The sequence below is a fragment of the Setaria italica genome, chromosome VIII, assembly GCF_000263155.2.
Source record: "Setaria italica strain Yugu1 chromosome VIII, Setaria_italica_v2.0, whole genome shotgun sequence".
NCBI lineage: Eukaryota > Viridiplantae > Streptophyta > Magnoliopsida > Poales > Poaceae > Setaria > Setaria italica.
Genome location: NC_028457.1, coordinates 12,104,911 through 12,120,872, shown reverse-complemented (window position 1 = coordinate 12,120,872; position 15,962 = coordinate 12,104,911). Strand labels below are relative to the sequence as shown.

At 43.5% G+C, this 15,962-nt stretch overlaps 2 protein-coding genes across 2 annotated transcripts; one reads left to right on the top strand and one right to left on the bottom strand.

The window, feature by feature from the left end:
• Positions 1 to 3,902: 3,902 nt before the first annotated feature.
• LOC101756996 (multiple organellar RNA editing factor 1, mitochondrial) lies at positions 3,903 to 8,174 on the bottom strand. The gene is made up of 5 exons (XM_004979043.4): positions 7,774 to 8,174; positions 5,909 to 6,006; positions 5,746 to 5,811; positions 4,852 to 5,534; positions 3,903 to 4,205 (listed from the first exon to the last, which is right to left on the bottom strand). The coding sequence occupies exons 1-5, from the start codon at positions 8,124 to 8,126 to the stop codon at positions 4,194 to 4,196; spliced, it is 1,212 nt and encodes a 403-aa protein (XP_004979100.1). The 5' UTR covers positions 8,127 to 8,174; the 3' UTR covers positions 3,903 to 4,193.
• Positions 8,175 to 9,825: 1,651 nt separating this feature from the next.
• LOC101756579 (methylthioribose-1-phosphate isomerase) lies at positions 9,826 to 14,301 on the top strand. The gene is made up of 9 exons (XM_004979042.4): positions 9,826 to 10,049; positions 10,170 to 10,225; positions 11,551 to 11,706; positions 11,831 to 11,930; positions 12,719 to 12,861; positions 12,961 to 13,066; positions 13,356 to 13,494; positions 13,577 to 13,845; positions 13,953 to 14,301. Exons 1-9 carry the CDS (start codon positions 9,984 to 9,986, stop codon positions 14,019 to 14,021), a joined length of 1,104 nt encoding a protein of 367 aa, XP_004979099.1. The 5' UTR covers positions 9,826 to 9,983; the 3' UTR covers positions 14,022 to 14,301.
• The last annotated feature ends 1,661 nt before the right edge of the window (positions 14,302 to 15,962 follow it).

Sequence of the window (15,962 nt, the reverse complement as noted above, 5' to 3'; positions counted from 1 at the left end):
GTCCCTAGCCAACCTGCTAGGCCTTGAGCAAAAAGCATTAGCCAGATGAAATTAAGTTCCTGATTACTCGCAAATAGTTGTGCATCTTAAATTTTATTCTTATACATTTCAGGACTCGGAAAAGATGAATTTACACTACAGCAGAACTAACCTATCACCGCCATCTATATCACCATCGTATTTTCTCAAACTGATGGTGATAAGTTATCACTAGGCAGTAAAGAATTGAACCGGTGGTGATAATAACATCACCATTAGGTCAAATTATGAGATGGCAGGGATAGCTATCATAGACGGCTTGTGTCTCCATCCGGCGGTGCAACCTAGGTCTCGAACCTGAAATTTACACATGATTGAATTTAAGTCCCACATGCGTCCGATTCCCTACTCTCTCTCACCTCCTGCTCCTGTTGCGTCTTATCCACTCCTCCCCATCCTCTCTCCCCCAATCTCCATGGATGTCCCTCTCCCCCTACTGCTCGTCCCTCACCTCGTGCCTGTGGCGAGGAGAAGCGGCAGCGGCCAGCAGGGCAAGGCGCGGCGGTGGGGGAGCATGAAGGCTTGGAGGGCGTCTGACTAGGCAAGGCATAGCGGCAGTGTGAGGGGGGGCAGTGGCCACAGTCACCCGCTGGGCCGCAGCGGTAGGTGGCAGCGCCGGGCTCCAGCGTTTGGCGGGCAGCACGGCGGCTGCGGTTGGTGGTGGCGCCACAGTCAGGCAACACGCTGGGACACATGGCGTGGCGGCAGCCAGCGGGGGTAGGGGTCCCGAGCTGGCCTGCCAGCCCTTGAGAAAAAAAAACTGAGCCAGATGAAATTATGTTCCGGATTGCACATACTCGCAAATAGTTGTGCATCTTAATTTTGTTCTTATACTTTTCAGGACTCAGAAATGATGAATTTAACGATATACGGATAGGTGTTCAAATTCTTGTTTCTTACCCCTTATGGATTTACAAAGATAGATAAATGAACACAGGAAATATTTTTGCAAAAGACAAAATGTGTTACTGATGACAAACAAAATTCATCGCGTGAGCCAAACTACCTGGACTACTGAAGTAATGATAGCCAAAATGTTTTGTGGTAAGATACAATTTCTGACACACACTGTACATGTGAAGATGTTATTACGCCAATATCTTGTCATGGCAATTTGTCATGACAAGATTGCTAGAGGGGTAGAAAAAGCATGCTGACTGTACATGTGACGACGAAATCCTGAATGCAACATGCGAACGGAAAAGGCACACGTTGGAACTAGCCGCGCGTGCAGTGTGCTACACGTGTGGCGATCAGGGTCTCATACATACGCTGCCGCACACGCAGACGCCAACTCCTGGTGCCCTCGTGGCCGTGCATGTTGGCAGGAGTTTCTTGGATCTGGTGACTGGCACTGCATAACTGACAAACCTGACCATCACTTACAGAAGCTAGCAGTAACACATCAGTAGCCATGCAAAGGCAATTCTCTATTTTCTATTGAATTTAATAGCAGTCGGATGCTTGGCTTTCCAACTCAGCATAGTAGTAATATGTTAGGCTGGCTGCTAAGCGCTAAGTTTCATATTGTTGCTCAACAAAAGTGAAAGCAAAAGATAAATGCATTCAAATTTTCAATTGATCTTGCACATGCATATTGCTTCCCTTCTCTGTCTTGTGTGATGAACTTTAAAACCATGTTCTCCAATCAGTACCACACAGAATGGTCTAAATCCAAACTTCACTGAAGAAACAAGAAAAAAAATCCATATCTCCAAAGTTCAAATAATAATACTTTTGTGGAAATGAGAGGCATGTAGGAATTGAAAGAGTGGGTTCAGGATACATAACCAAATTCCATGTGCAGAGAGCAAAATTCTGTGGAATTTTGAAGAGGGAGGCCTGGCATGGTGGATGAGAGCCCTCTGGCTAGCCAAGAAGACTCGCCGATGCAGCCACATCGCATCATCCATGGCTAATGGATATGCCAACAGAAGGCACGCATAGGCAAGTCATTCTTGGCTACCAAAAGGGGCTCTCCATCTCCATGTGAGGCCGCCCTCTTCTTCTTCTCCACCTTCTGTGTTCCAGGCCTTCAGCCATGGCTGCCTCTCTTGAGCTTGGTGTCTGTCTGGCAACACTGGTTGCATACAACAGGTATTTATAGTGTGGACAAGGAGAGGGGTCAGGTGATGCTCACCACTTTGGTGAATGGCATCTGCCATCTCTTATTTTTTCCATTTTTCAGATGGCAACAAAGATATGGTGTCATTCATGGCAGGTCAAAAATCGATGATGGGGATAGAGGTCCATAAGAATTTTAGACCTTAGAAGAGAGTGCCTTGGAATTTCTATGTATAGGATAGAGATCCAAGTCAGCTCTACTGAATAGGCATTCCTCGATTAAAAGAGAGCTGAAGGGACATGTCACGCTTGCGTCACCATATCTTGCTACGATTTGATCCAAGGAAAGAATAGTTTTCAATTGGCAACGATGATATGTACAAATTCAATGTTAATTAAGAATTGAGGTGCGAGAAATCACCATTTTTTTGTGAAAATCATGAGACTCCTAAAAGAACATGCGCAATGTCATATATTAGTTCCACAAAAGAATCAGGGTTGTAGTGTTTGAGCTTAAATTGTACATGTATGCTCGTGATGCTCGCCACATTTCAAATGTATGTAAACTCTTCTTGCTCCATTCAAATGGCATCAAAAGTATGGTGCGGTGGGGATGGAGGTGCGCGAAAATTTTGGACCTTCGGAGAGAGCGAAGAGTGTTGACAAGTGGTTTTGAGCTATACACTAAGTTTATGATTCAAGTGTTGCTTATACTGCTCTGCTTTGATTTTTTATTCTTTTTCCTTTTTTCTGACCAGTCAGCAGGGTACCTCCTACATATTTTTTTTAGACCGTTTAATTCTAGGTGCTCTAACTACAACCCTGATTCTTTCCTCCTTATTTTGTAATAGTTTTATGTATGTTATAGAGGCCGAAAATTTATCGTTAATAAAGCTTCCTTCATTAGAAATGCTAAATATATGCATATTTTTTATAGCAGCTAAGCTATGGCATGATTTTCACAACATTGTCCCATGAATTTACCTTATGGATGTACCAAGGACATAATGACTTTGTAAGCAAAACCAGTAGCTGCAACCTGATTCGCCCATGTATTTGCTGCCCTTTTTGACTACTTTATTCCGTTCAAAGGGGCAAATTCTTAGATTCCGGCATTTTGAATTATGCTGAAGGTCGCCATTACCTAAAAGGTGGGTTTTAATTTTCCTGGAAAAACACAACTGGATTTCCCTCCTGTAGTTGACTTCACCCAAAATCTTTTGAAATCTCATTCTCATGCAACTTTCATCTGAACCGAGATGCCCAATGCTACGATCGATCAAAGCATCTGAAAGGTACCCACCTTTTCAAGGGTAGGTGCAAATCTCCAGCAAATGTCAACGAGCATCTAACTAGTCAAAAATGCAAATTCTGGTAACGCTCTCTTTGAAAACAGGGGAAGCAAGCAGCGCCTGATATGACAAGGAATGCAGAACCTTTTGCAAATATGGATGAAAAGACGAGCATATTATTGTAAATGCATGCACGTATCTCAGAAAAAGAAGATCCCATGATCGTGAAACGTTAGGCCTCTTGCTGCTCAATTTGTTGTGCAACCGACAGCGGTATAAAATGAACACCTCCGCTCAGAATTAACATGTCCTCCATCCCAAATTACTATTCGTTTTAGCTTCCCTAGATCCATAACTTTTACTATGTATCTAGACATAATATATATCTAGATGCAGGTGAAAGAATATGTCACTAGAACAGCCAAACCAAATAAGTAATTTGGGACAGAGGGAGTATATAAGAGTATGATGCGAGTTCATCGGTTACAGGCATCCCTACAAGCAATATTCACCGGAAGACATTCTCGGGGAAAACATTGATTACATGCATATAACTGGAAAGATAAAGAGACAAAAGAACGTTCCACATATTCTTTTTTGTTTAAAAATGTCAAATATCTAGGCCAACAAACAAAAAATAAGTTTGCATCCATAACTTTGGTAATGACACATGCCCATAAGTTCAGTGCTTGAATGCAAACGAAAAGAGAAAGTAATGCACCACAGTCATTTATTTTACAGGTGGGGATTTCTACATCTCAGGTCTAGCGCTTGTCTTCAGTGGAACGCTTGAAGCTCTTACTGCCTACCCTGCACAACCGCAAAAGAACAAGTGTCAGTAATCAGCAATTGATGGCGTAAGTTCATATTCTATTGGTGACTCATTGCTTCTGCATGCGCCTGATACAGACAAGCTATCGGTTAGTTTCTAGGGTACAGCAACTATCAAAATGCCTAAGAGGAGCTTTAATTTGTGCCTGGTTTCTTTTCATCAATATAGACAACTTTTAAGTGTGCTCACAAACTTAGTTTGAGTAAGAGTTGTGCAGTCTGGTAAGGTAGTAACCCCAATGCATGACTGCAAGACAAATGTTTTTCTTTCTTGCTTTTATAAAAGCAAAAAAAGAATGTAAGTTCATAGGTATTCCTCTGAAGAAAGGTTATTGCAGAATCAGTTGTAGCTACACTTTGTTAAAACTGGGTTTGATGTATTCCTGCACTTCTATTACAGCGCCCTACAAAAGCAATTCAACAAATAGAAGGGCATGGAAATTGAAAAGGAGTAAATTAGTTCATAAATCTAAACAATCATTTAACATGAAGGCATAGTCACTATGAGTTCAATCTAGAACTGGCCAAACATTAGTTACAATGTGTCGTCTAAACTGCTTTATTTCGATGCAAAATGTAGTAATACCACTTGTAAGTGAAATTTGTATAGCAAATGCTCTCATACCTGCCAGTTTCCTTGTCCTTCACCAGGGCTAGGATACTGACCAGAACCTCTTTGCCAGTTATCTCCACCATATGCCGGTCCTGCCCCCTCTCTGCTGTCCCCATCATAACTAGGGTTCACACCAGGAACTCTGTTACCGCCAGGATACGCTGATGGAGGTGCCTGACCATAGTTTCCAGGCACCGATGGTTGGCCATAAGATCCAGGTGTTGATGGTTGGCCATAAGATCCAGGTGCTGAAGGGCCACCAGTCCTAAAACCTCCTCCCTGCCCTTGCGAGAAGTTCCTGTGCTCTTGGGGGTTGTTGTAACCTTGACCTTGACCAGCTGGATTTACATGCCCTTGGTACTGAGGTGCTTGACCTTGGAAGCCACCAGGTGGTCCATTGTACCCTGAACGGTCTGCATAATCATTCCTCCCAAAACCTCTAGCATCTTGTCCACTTTGTGCATAATTCTGCTGTGGGGCATAGCCTCTTCCATCTTGCTGCGAGCGGTACGTCTGGAAGTTTCCTTGCTGTGGTGGACTATTATGATAACCTCCTTGCGGAGGAGGGCGGTTCGGGTAATTTCCTTGCTGGGGAGGGCCATCCCGGTAGTTACGATTCCTGTCAGTCCTTGATGGTTTGCTATAATGAACAGGCGGTTGTCTTGGAGTGATGACACCATCTTCATATTTGTCTCCTGGTGAAATCAATACATAGTCAGAATTACATAGTCAGAATGAATTTCTAACAAGTATCATGTGCTAGATACAGTAAAATATTAAATCGTGGAATAATTACAAACTCAAGGAAATGTAAAGATCACTAATTCACTAACAAGGCACAGAATAAAATCAGGTGTTTCAAGTTAATAACTGGCAAATTAAAGAAAGAGTGAGAATTGAACAGACCTCCGTACTCTTTTGTCTCTGGATACAGGTATGAATCAGGTAAAATGAAAACTACTCCAGGCAAACCTGACCAAATACCAAAACAAGCAGGGTAAGTACTATGCAAGTCATAATCATATCAGTTGCAAGAAAACAGAAATTTAATTAGCTATAATGCACTCACCGCGGAATTTTTCTGACATTTCCTCAGTCATTACAGCCTGAAAACCATTATAGGTTGTTGTACTAAAAGCATACATCCTCTTCTTAGCCTCCTCATAACTAAAAAAATTCAAAGCTCAGCAAATGAGGTAAATTATATTATAAATGGTGATTGATTGAAATTATCTTTTTATCTCATAACAAAAGACTACACGCTTATAACAGCAACAAGTCAAAGACTTTAGTAAAGAGCTATGCCACTAAAGATATACAATAATGGCCTTGGGTATAAAAAAATAATTTGACAATTCAAATTTAAATCAATATTGCATGGGGGCACAATTAATCAAAAAAAAAGATCACTGGCATAAAGATTCCAGCTAGTAAAATGCAGAGTAATATGAGCATAAGGCTGCAGAAACTAGAGAAACACCGAGTCAAAGGCAAGAACATAGACTGTGTACACGGTTTGACAGTGGACGACCATACATCTTCGTTAACTGAAATTTATTTTCAAAAAAAACAAGATAATAATTACAAGTCCTCCAAAATGGAATCCATCCCTTCCCGTTAACTATAACTATTCCAAGGTATGACAGAAAGCAAACCGTTCCTTAAAAAAAAGAGCAATGCAACAGTTCAGATGTACTCCCTCCGTTTCAAATTGTAGGTCGTTTTGGCTTTTCTAGATACATAGGTTTTGCTATGTATCTAGACATAAGCTATATGTAGATGCATAGTAAAAGATATTTATCTAGAAAAGCCAAAACGACCTACAATTTGGGACAGAGGGAGTACACATTAGTTTCAGGTGGGCCCTTATATAATACTTTCTGGTTTCAACATAAACTCTCATGTGGACCTATGCTATTTTATGACCCCAAACTAAACCTGGTAGTATTTGAACTAATGAAGTCAAAGACTGTAAACAGGAAAAGACGTTGGATTGTTTTGACGCTATGGGGCAACTTTTTAATCCCACATTAACACAAACTAATATGTTCATGTAACCACTCCTGATGTGTATGTTCATTAAAGTTAGATTGTTTTGATGCTATGGGGCAACTTTTTAATCCTACATAAACAAAAACTAATATGTTCATGTAACCACTTCTGATGTGTATGTTCATTGCAACTCTAGGAAAAACTTGCGTACACATTGTCCCTCAAGTCACCCATGTGCAATGTACACCCTCCACAATTTAGTCCAATAAGACCTCCTTAAATTCCCCTATCATACCAGAAGTAAATGGTATTACTTCATCTGAATGGAACACACTTTAACATCATTGACAGTTACAGTATCTGATCTCCAGCACAAGCACAACAGCATGTCTTGCGAATTGACATGGTCTAAAAGGCAAATCATGGTCCCTTATTGTATTTCATATTAGTAAAACTCAAATTTTCAACATGAACTTATCATATCATCTTTTATAAATTGACACGCAGTTCTCCTATGTTGTTCGAGAAAAAAAATATTTCATATTTTATATGATGGCCAGTAAAAGATGAAGTTGACAATCTTAACTGTCCTCAAAAGAAAATATTAACCTGGAGCATTCTGACACATCGACACGTCGCTTATTTTCAACTGGAGCTAGTAAATACTAAGCGCTAAACAAAATAACAGGACTATCAGTTCCCTTTCAGCACCGCAAGGATGCCAACATGTGCAGCACTTTAGATCAAACACCTGACTCATCCCCTGCCACCAACAAGCCATAGCACAACGAGATGAAGCAATCGCACAATTCAGAATCACATTTGACCACCCAAAAGGACCAATTCAGTGCCGACAACGCGGCACCAAGCCCAATCCGTAACGAAGCCACGCATTCCGTAACGAAATCGAAATGAAAACGGGGAATATGCAGCGCGTCATACCTCCCGACGACCTTGGCGAGGGTCTGAAGGTAGGTCTCGATCATCTCCTCGCGGGATGGCTTGGGGTCCGGGAACTCCATGGTGATGAGCCAGTGGTTGTAGTCGCAGCCCTCGAAGAGGATCTCGTCGGGGGAGATCTTGCTGTCGTCCGCCCCGTAGTCCGCCCCACCCCGCGCCGCCGCCGCGGCCGTCGACCGAAACCCGGCGGCGCCGCCGGGGAGGAGCGGCGCCGCCGGGGAGGCGGAGGGAGGCGCGAGCGGGAGGGACCTGGAGACGGAGGCGGACGGGCGGAGGAGGGGCGCCGCGGTGGAGGCGGCAGCGAGGGCCCGCCGGAGGCGCAGCGCGAGGGCCATGGCGGGGGGCTAGGGTTGCGGCGGCGGGGGCAGGAGAAGGTTCTGGGGTTTAGGGGTTTATGTGGGGGGGTGGGGGAAATGGAGGATTAGTAGGCTAGTGGTTGTAACTCCGCGCCACTGACAGGTGGGTCCCGCCATGTTTGGGTGCGGCGACCCAGTTCGATTTTCCTGGCTGCGATTACTGTGAGTGCGACCGTCGGAGGCTGCCGGGTGGGCCTAGAGAATGAGGCTGGCCATAAAGATCCCTGGCAGGTGGGGCCAGAATAATGGGTGTCGCATTCCTAATTTTGTCGAAGAAAAACTTTGGAAAATTCAAAAGTAAATGAAAAGGAGATGGTAAACAATTAATCAAGTGGTTTTGCTTTACGTTTTATCTTCAAAATATTACAACCTTAACCACAATGCGCCGATTTATTCGACTATGATCCGGGACATACCAATGTTTGACCATGTGTTTTTGCGAGTCACTCACCGAGCTAGAGTCAAAAATTGAAAAGTTTCCCAAAAGTAAAATAGTTTTGAGCTAACACTTGGGATCCAAGAGTTCATAAGCACAACTCGTGTACTTTAATAAGGTGCATCAAGAAAGGAAGTGATTATTCCAATGGGGTGTTAAGTGGCAATTTGAAAGGGATGGATAATGTGGCATGATTTTAGAGTGCTAAAGCACCATCCACGCAAATACATTTAGTTATACTTACCTTGATTAGGATCTGTTTGGCATGATTCGTGTCGGTTTCAATTTCACGTTGTAGCACCATGGCTTCAGATCAAAGAAGACACTCCCAATTTATTTTTTTTGTCGTTTTGAAAAAAAATAGCTCACTTCTATTGTGGGTGATACATGTACGAGGTGGAACCGAAGCCAACCGTGTCGGTTCCAAACAGACTATCTATGAAGATTCTGGACTTTCGAAGCATGAGCCGTGTGAGGTGGGGTAATTCTCACTGAACTTTATGTGGGTTTTGAAAAACATTAATTTCCCTTGAAATAGTTCATCAAATTCATTCATGGATCTAGATCCTGAATTTTGCAAATGTTCCTGCCTTGGAGTTGAGGTGCGTGGATGGAAACGTGGACTGCAACACGTATGACCCGCGTTACAGTAAACCTCACCTTTCCAACTCATCTTTCCACCCTGCATGTGTGACATTATCCGAATCCAATTCTCTGCTCTTCTCGTGTCATGCCATCCACTTAGAAAAGAATGCTCTCTGTTCTGATGCCTGTCCGGTTCATGCATCTTCCACGATCTCACGTCACTATGCAATCGGATAATTGATCGAACGAGCACGGGCAACGAGCTGGCCTCACAGAGTCACAGGTAACGAGCGCAAAGAGGTAAAAAAAAAATAAGAAGAATTTGTAATTTGTACGCGTTTTGCATATTGGCCCTCCAGGTCCCCAACATATTGCCTAGTTCCCAGGCATGGCATGACTCGTGCCGCCGACTTAGGTTCCAAATCCATCACGAAAAAAAAAAAGCGGTAGACAAATCCAAATCCATCATGTTTCGTGCCGCCACGTCACACCTACGACGGCTGCGTCGGCGTAGCCCGGCGTCGACTACGTTTGACCGCGCCCGGTATGGACCGACGCGTAAAACAAAATACTGTATGAGGGCCTCAGTGCAAAACCGCGGCGAGACATTCCTTTCCTTCTTTTAGCCCGGGCCCCGGGCGCCAGGCCCCCCATCCGGCCATCCCGATGCGCGCAAACGAACAAGGCAACAGTTCACGGGCTCACTGAACGAGCCAAGCCAGCCGCCTCCCCTCCCCCTGCTCTGCTCCTGCGAATCTTTTTCCTCTTCCCCAATTCACGGACGCCGGGTTGGTTCCTTTCTCCCCCTTGCAAGAATGGTGGGATCCGACGCGCTGCAGTCCATCGTCTACGCCCGCGGGTCGCTCCGCCTCCTCGATCAGGTTCGGTTGTTTGTTCCGTCGATTTTCTTTTCTTTTCTTTTTCCTTTCTGCTTCGTGTGAAGTGAGGATGAGCTCTTGGTTGGGTTTGATTCATTCTGGGTTGGTGTTGATTCGGTGCAGAGGAAGCTGCCGCTCGAGGTGGACTACATCGACGTCAAGGATTCCGCCGATGGCTGGTGAGACTTGGATTCCCTCTCTTCTCGGTTCATCTCCTTGTTCTTCATTGTCATGGGTGTGCTGTGCAGAGCAACTGTTTGCTTTATCAGACGCGTTCTAGCTGGTTATATCGTCATCCTGGCCCTGTCCTCCCGCCTGGGTATCTGACGGTTAGGAGGGGAGGACGGTGGTTTCGGGTTCGGAATCTCTTTTTTTTAAAAAAAATAAAAAAGATCCGCACGCTGTATGCTGTTATTTTACTGAACCTGAAAAGCTCAGTGGTGTCCTGCAGAAGCATGAGAGACTTTCAGTGGTCGACGCCAAAAGTTTCCTTTTTAAATTGGAGGATGCTACTAAAGCTCCGAGCTTTTGGGTTATTAGCCTTCCACTTGAAATTGTGGCTTTTCAACTCTTTGGACTAGTCGATAAGTGAACTATAGGTGACCTGACAAAGTAGAGGAGGAAATTGTTGTGGATGCACAATTTATGTTGTCTGATAAAGAAACTGAACAGTGTGAAGTACTGGAGGGATTATATGAGTCACCGGAAATGATAATGAAGTAATGAACCCATATCCGTTTACAGTAATGAAATCTATCTGAATTTAATTGCTGGTCATCGTTAGACAAGAATTTGTTTGTTTACGAATCATCAGCGGGCACGATCTGTCATGCATGTATTTGTGTTCTTCAGTGTCTATGACTCTATGTCATGTCTGTAAATATTTTATCTCGAGCAGCCTTTAATTTTAGCAGTTGCTGGAAGTCAAAATCCATCAATGTTATTGCCATGGTCAAATTCCAGATCATTTTTCACCCTTCTTTTCTTCTTTTGCAACTGTAACTTCTATAGCAAATAAATTTGTGTACATTTTAACTAGTTTGGTGGAGGTCATTATCACTGATAAGTATGCTCCTGATGCTTACAATGCAAAAGTGAATTCTGCTTCTTTGTGATTATCAAAGTGAGTTACTTGTGGTAATTTCATCAATAGAGCTGTACAATGCTATCATACTGAATCTGTGATCAGTGAAAGTCCTGGTCTTCTGAATAAACATTGATGGAATTAGAGAGTACATTCCAGTAATTTTGCTTTATGCTCTCTTGGTTTCATGCCTACTGCCTCATTGAAATGTAACCAGTGATGCTTGTTTTATGCTCTCCTAGTTGCAAGCTTACTACCTCATTGAAATGTAACCAGTGATGCATATCTCAGGATAAGATTATAGATGCCAACTCCTGTGAATCTTTTCTCCTTTTTTAGTTAATAATGCTTTCTTTTATTATTCCTTCAAAAAATGCTTATTTTATTATACCGGGCCTTAAACTCCACAATGTTATCCAGGAATGCAATCAGAGACATGGTTGTCCGTGGTGCTCCAGCAATAGCCATAGCAGCAGCATTAGCGTTAGCTGTGGAAGTTTCTGGTTTAGATTTCACTGGTACGCCTGCAGGAGCAGCTTCTTTTGTTTCCAAGAAACTGGAATACCTTGTATCCAGGTAAGCATAGTTCAACTGATCTCTTTCCTACTTGCGTATGACAAGCATAGTTATCTTTTTTTAGCAGGATGCATACTTCTACCATGCATATCTAATCTAATTTTATTATATATTTCTGTATCAGCCGCCCAACTGCTGTGAACCTATCTGATGCTGCTACAAAGCTTCAGACTTTGGTGTCAAAGACAGCTGAAACTGCGAAAGATGCCAAGGCTATATTTCAGGTGCCAAGATAGATATGAAATTTTTGTACATCCTTCTGCTTGTGAATAGTTAAAAACATGCAGAAATAATCCACTATGAATACACTCTGTTTATGTGGTGAACAAAAATACTGTCTACCTAATCTGTCCTTCAACTTGTATTTTCTTAATCTAAAGATAGAAGTAACCAACCTGATGAAGTGACGTTAGGAGATGGCACCAATGTAAAGCGAGAAATTGTTGGGAATCACTCCCTCACTTTCTAGGTGTCTATCACAGACACTCTAGTTTTCCTCTATGGTGGACTCACACACAAGCGAAAGTAGCTTTTTTGGTGATGCTGGCCACACTGCCTTCGTCATTTTCTCACATATATATAGCTGGTACAAGGCTGCAACCTGCCCATGATACCCTCCTAATTAATGCAGTCAATGCCCACATGATCTGCATATTATTCTCTTTTCTCTTTTAACTAGAAGCTGAAATCTAGCTAGCACTAATAGCAATGAACCTAGACACTAGGTGAACCTGGACACACACAGAAATTATTTCCAACAGAAATTACTTGTATGGACCCACACTTTTTGGAGCTGTGGCACTTCAAATTTTCCCTCAAACTTTCACATGGAACCATAGAGTCAAAAGAAAAGGCTTAAAATTATCAAGCTGTAACATGTCTATTATAGAATGCGATGCATTGGTTCACATGACTCACTCGAACAATGAGGGAAAAAACCCCAAACTTTCCTATTTGGTGAGGCTTGGGCGGACTACTTGCTAACCTGTTTTGTATTCCTTTCAACAATTAGGTCTACATTGAGGCTGCAGAAACCATGCTTATTGATGATGTGGCAGATAATAAAGCTATTGGCTCACATGGAGCTGAATTTCTTCAAAAGCAGCTTGGAAATTCAAAAAACATCTCTGTTCTAACCCATTGTAATACGGGCAGGTAAATGCTAACCCGAGATGCATCTTTTTTTTCCTTTCTATGTGTGATGCCCAAATTCCTTATGCAATTATACTTAATTTGGCTTTCTCTCTAATCCAGTCTTGCAACTGCTGGTTACGGAACTGCTCTTGGGGTTATTCGCGCTCTTCATTCTGGTGGAGTTTTAGAGAAGGCATTTTGCACTGAAACTCGTCCATTTAACCAGGTAGATGTTCTTTTATTACATTACCATTAAACTATAACTAAACATGTCAGTTTTTGCCCCGAGATGTGCATTTTGTTTAGAGCTATTACATCTCTGGCATAAACTCAAATGATTAGATCACTGAATATCAATTTAGTTCAGTCAAACATTCCAACAGGGGTAACTAATTATTCTGGCAATGGACGTATATGTGCCAATGGGGGAAACTGCTTACAACCTTTTCAGCATCTATTTTTAAGATAAATCTTTTCAATGTTGTTCTATAAGCTGATTTGGTGTCAATTTCCAGGGATCCAGGCTTACCGCCTTTGAGTTGGTTCATGAGAAAATACCTGCAACACTGATAGCAGATTCTGCTGCTGCTGCACTGATGAAACAAGGGCGTGTTCAGGCAGTTATTGTCGGTGCTGATCGTATAGCAGCAAATGGTAAATATCCACATCATTTCTCAAATCATTGTAAAACTAAAAATTTCTACTGTTGACTGTGTTTCCTTTATAAAATTTCAAGGTGACACGGCCAACAAGATTGGCACATACAACCTTGCCATTTCTGCAAAGCATCATGGTGTCCAGTTCTATGTGGCAGCGCCAGTAACCTCCATCGATCTCACCCTCCCATCTGGGGAAGAAATTGTCATAGAGGAAAGGTCACCAAAGGAGTTGCTGAACTCTGAAGGTGGTCTTGGAAAGCAAGTTGCCGCATCCGGTATTTCAGTCTGGAACCCAGCTTTCGATGTTACTCCAGCAAATCTGATTACTGCCATCATAACAGAAAAGGTACGCTTCTTCCCATTTATGAAATGTTTCTTTGTGTCCAGCAATGTTGCAGAGAATATTGGTTGGTATGCTTAGGGCTGACTGAGGTTTTTTCGAATGATTTGCAGGGTGTGATCACAAAAACTGATGGTGATGGAGCTTTCGACATCAAAGGTTTCATTCAGTCTGCGAAATAATGCTCACTAGCGACTAGCGAGGCTCATTTTTGCATGACGCAAATGCATGGAGCACCTCATGTTGCACTCTATACAATAAAATTGCTCTGGTGAGGCTCATGTTGTAACAAGGGTGTGTCCATGCGTATTTGGGAGTAATAAAGCCTTTCTTGAGAAATCCATGCTTTCCAATAAGACTTGGATCTTTCTCGTTCTTTAGGCAAATGATAGTTATGCTCATCCATTAAAGATAAAATAGATAATGCATCACATGCCCTGGATGGGTACTCCCTCCGTCCCAAATTATAGGTCGTTTTAGTATTTTTAGATTCATAACTTTTGTTATGTATCTAGATATAATATATATTTAGGCTTAGAAATGTTAAAACAACCTTCAATTTGAGACGGAGGGATTACAACACAAGGGAAAAACTGCCAATGTATATAATACGGATTACAACACAAGGGAAGAACTGCCAATGTATATAATACTTCAGTCAAGGACTTACTTTTTTATTTTTTTAGACACAATTGAATCAAGTAATTACAAAACTAACCTCAGGATTGACGGAAATATGAGCAATAAATATAATCACCAAATTAAAGTACAAAATACGTTCTCACCAAACCATATATGGAAACGACAAAAATATCTAAGTTTCGCTATATGGTTTGGCGAAAATTAGTCCATCCTCTGGTGATTTTGAAGAAACCATACTTTTCATATAATTTCGGAGAAAACAATCTTCATGTGAAAATTGTAGCACTCAATGCGACCTAAAATTTTGCAGTTGACAGCTTTTTAATTAAGGATCTGTTTGGCAGCACTCCACCTCATAAAAACCAGCTCCACTCCACCAGCTCCACACTTTCCCAGCTCCACTCCACCAACTCTAGAAAAATATGGAACTGTTGTACGTGTTTGGCAGATTGTGACGCTCCGGCTCCAGAAATATAAAGATTTGGTGTGCATTGTCTATTATACCTTGTGTTGTGGGACCCACGCGTCAATGTCTATTGGAGTTCTTCCCGCGGGCAAAGGCGCACCCCCTTCCCTTCCATGCTCGATCCCGTGAATGGTGCCGGCGCCGCTGCCCCAAGCTACCACGTCCGCCGGAGCCTAGGCCACTAGCGCCATCTTCCTGGCCCCTCCGTCGCCGTCCATTTCCTGGCCCCTGAATGATTCCTTTCCGTTCCTCGAATTCGTTCCGTAGGTTCCCAAAAGCACAGCAGAATGATGGCGGGCACGTAGCTTGCAAGCAGAGAGCTGAAGACTCAAGTGAACCATCATGTAGCTACGTAGGTACACAAGAATCTACCTCAAATGCAATGTCACCAAGTGTCATTGCGTTTGTTCTGCTGCTCCTATGCACTGCTATGGACGGCGCGTCAGTCAAGCTAGCACATTAGCACAACTGAAACGAACTGAACAGCTGCACGAACTCAGTCTTCATGTTGCTGATGGTTGTTGAGTGATGCAGATTATTGGATGAAGACTGAGCTCGAACGGGGAGGAGCGGAGCCAGCGCTTCGCCGACACCGAGGACCGGTCCTGGCACTCGCACTCCCGGCAGGGCTCCGCCTCCACGCCCGCGTCCATCGGCTGCAATGCCGGCACCAGTGCTGGCGGCCCCGTGGCGCGGACTGCTGCGGCGGAATTGGCGGATGAAGATCTTCCACCGTGGGCCAGCCACCAGCTCCGACCAGCTCCACGGAGGAAGCTGCCCACAGCGGCGCCCAGAAGCAGCCGCAGTAGCGGTGCTCGCGCGGGGAGAAGAAGGCGGCATCCGCCTCGTCGAGGCCGCCCACCAAGACGGCGCCTCCTGCTCGCCCCGCCGGCGGCGGAATCCAGCAGTCCGGTCGGCGGCGCGTCCCCTGCGGAGGAGCTCCTGTTCGCCCGGCCGGCGGCGGAATCCAGCAGCCCGGTCGGCGGGACGGGATGGGAGTCTTTTAACTTTTAAC

Excerpts from the sequence above, each read along its gene's own strand:
- LOC101756996 (XM_004979043.4), bottom strand. The coding sequence starts at position 8,126 with ATGGCCCTCGCGCTGCGCCTCCGGCGGGCCCTCGCTGCCGCCTCCACC. Across the intron at positions 6,007-7,773 it reads CTCGCCAAGGTCGTCGGGAG|TTATGAGGAGGCTAAGAAGA; the intron begins GTATGACGCGCT and ends GAATTTTTTTAG. Across the intron at positions 5,812-5,908 it reads AATGTCAGAAAAATTCCGCG|GTTTGCCTGGAGTAGTTTTC; the intron begins GTGAGTGCATTA and ends GTATTTGGTCAG.
- LOC101756579 (XM_004979042.4), top strand. The coding sequence starts at position 9,984 with ATGGTGGGATCCGACGCGCTGCAGTCCATCGTCTACGCCCGCGGGTCG. Across the intron at positions 11,931-12,718 it reads ATGCCAAGGCTATATTTCAG|GTCTACATTGAGGCTGCAGA; the intron begins GTGCCAAGATAG and ends TTCAACAATTAG. Across the intron at positions 13,495-13,576 it reads TGATCGTATAGCAGCAAATG|GTGACACGGCCAACAAGATT; the intron begins GTAAATATCCAC and ends TAAAATTTCAAG.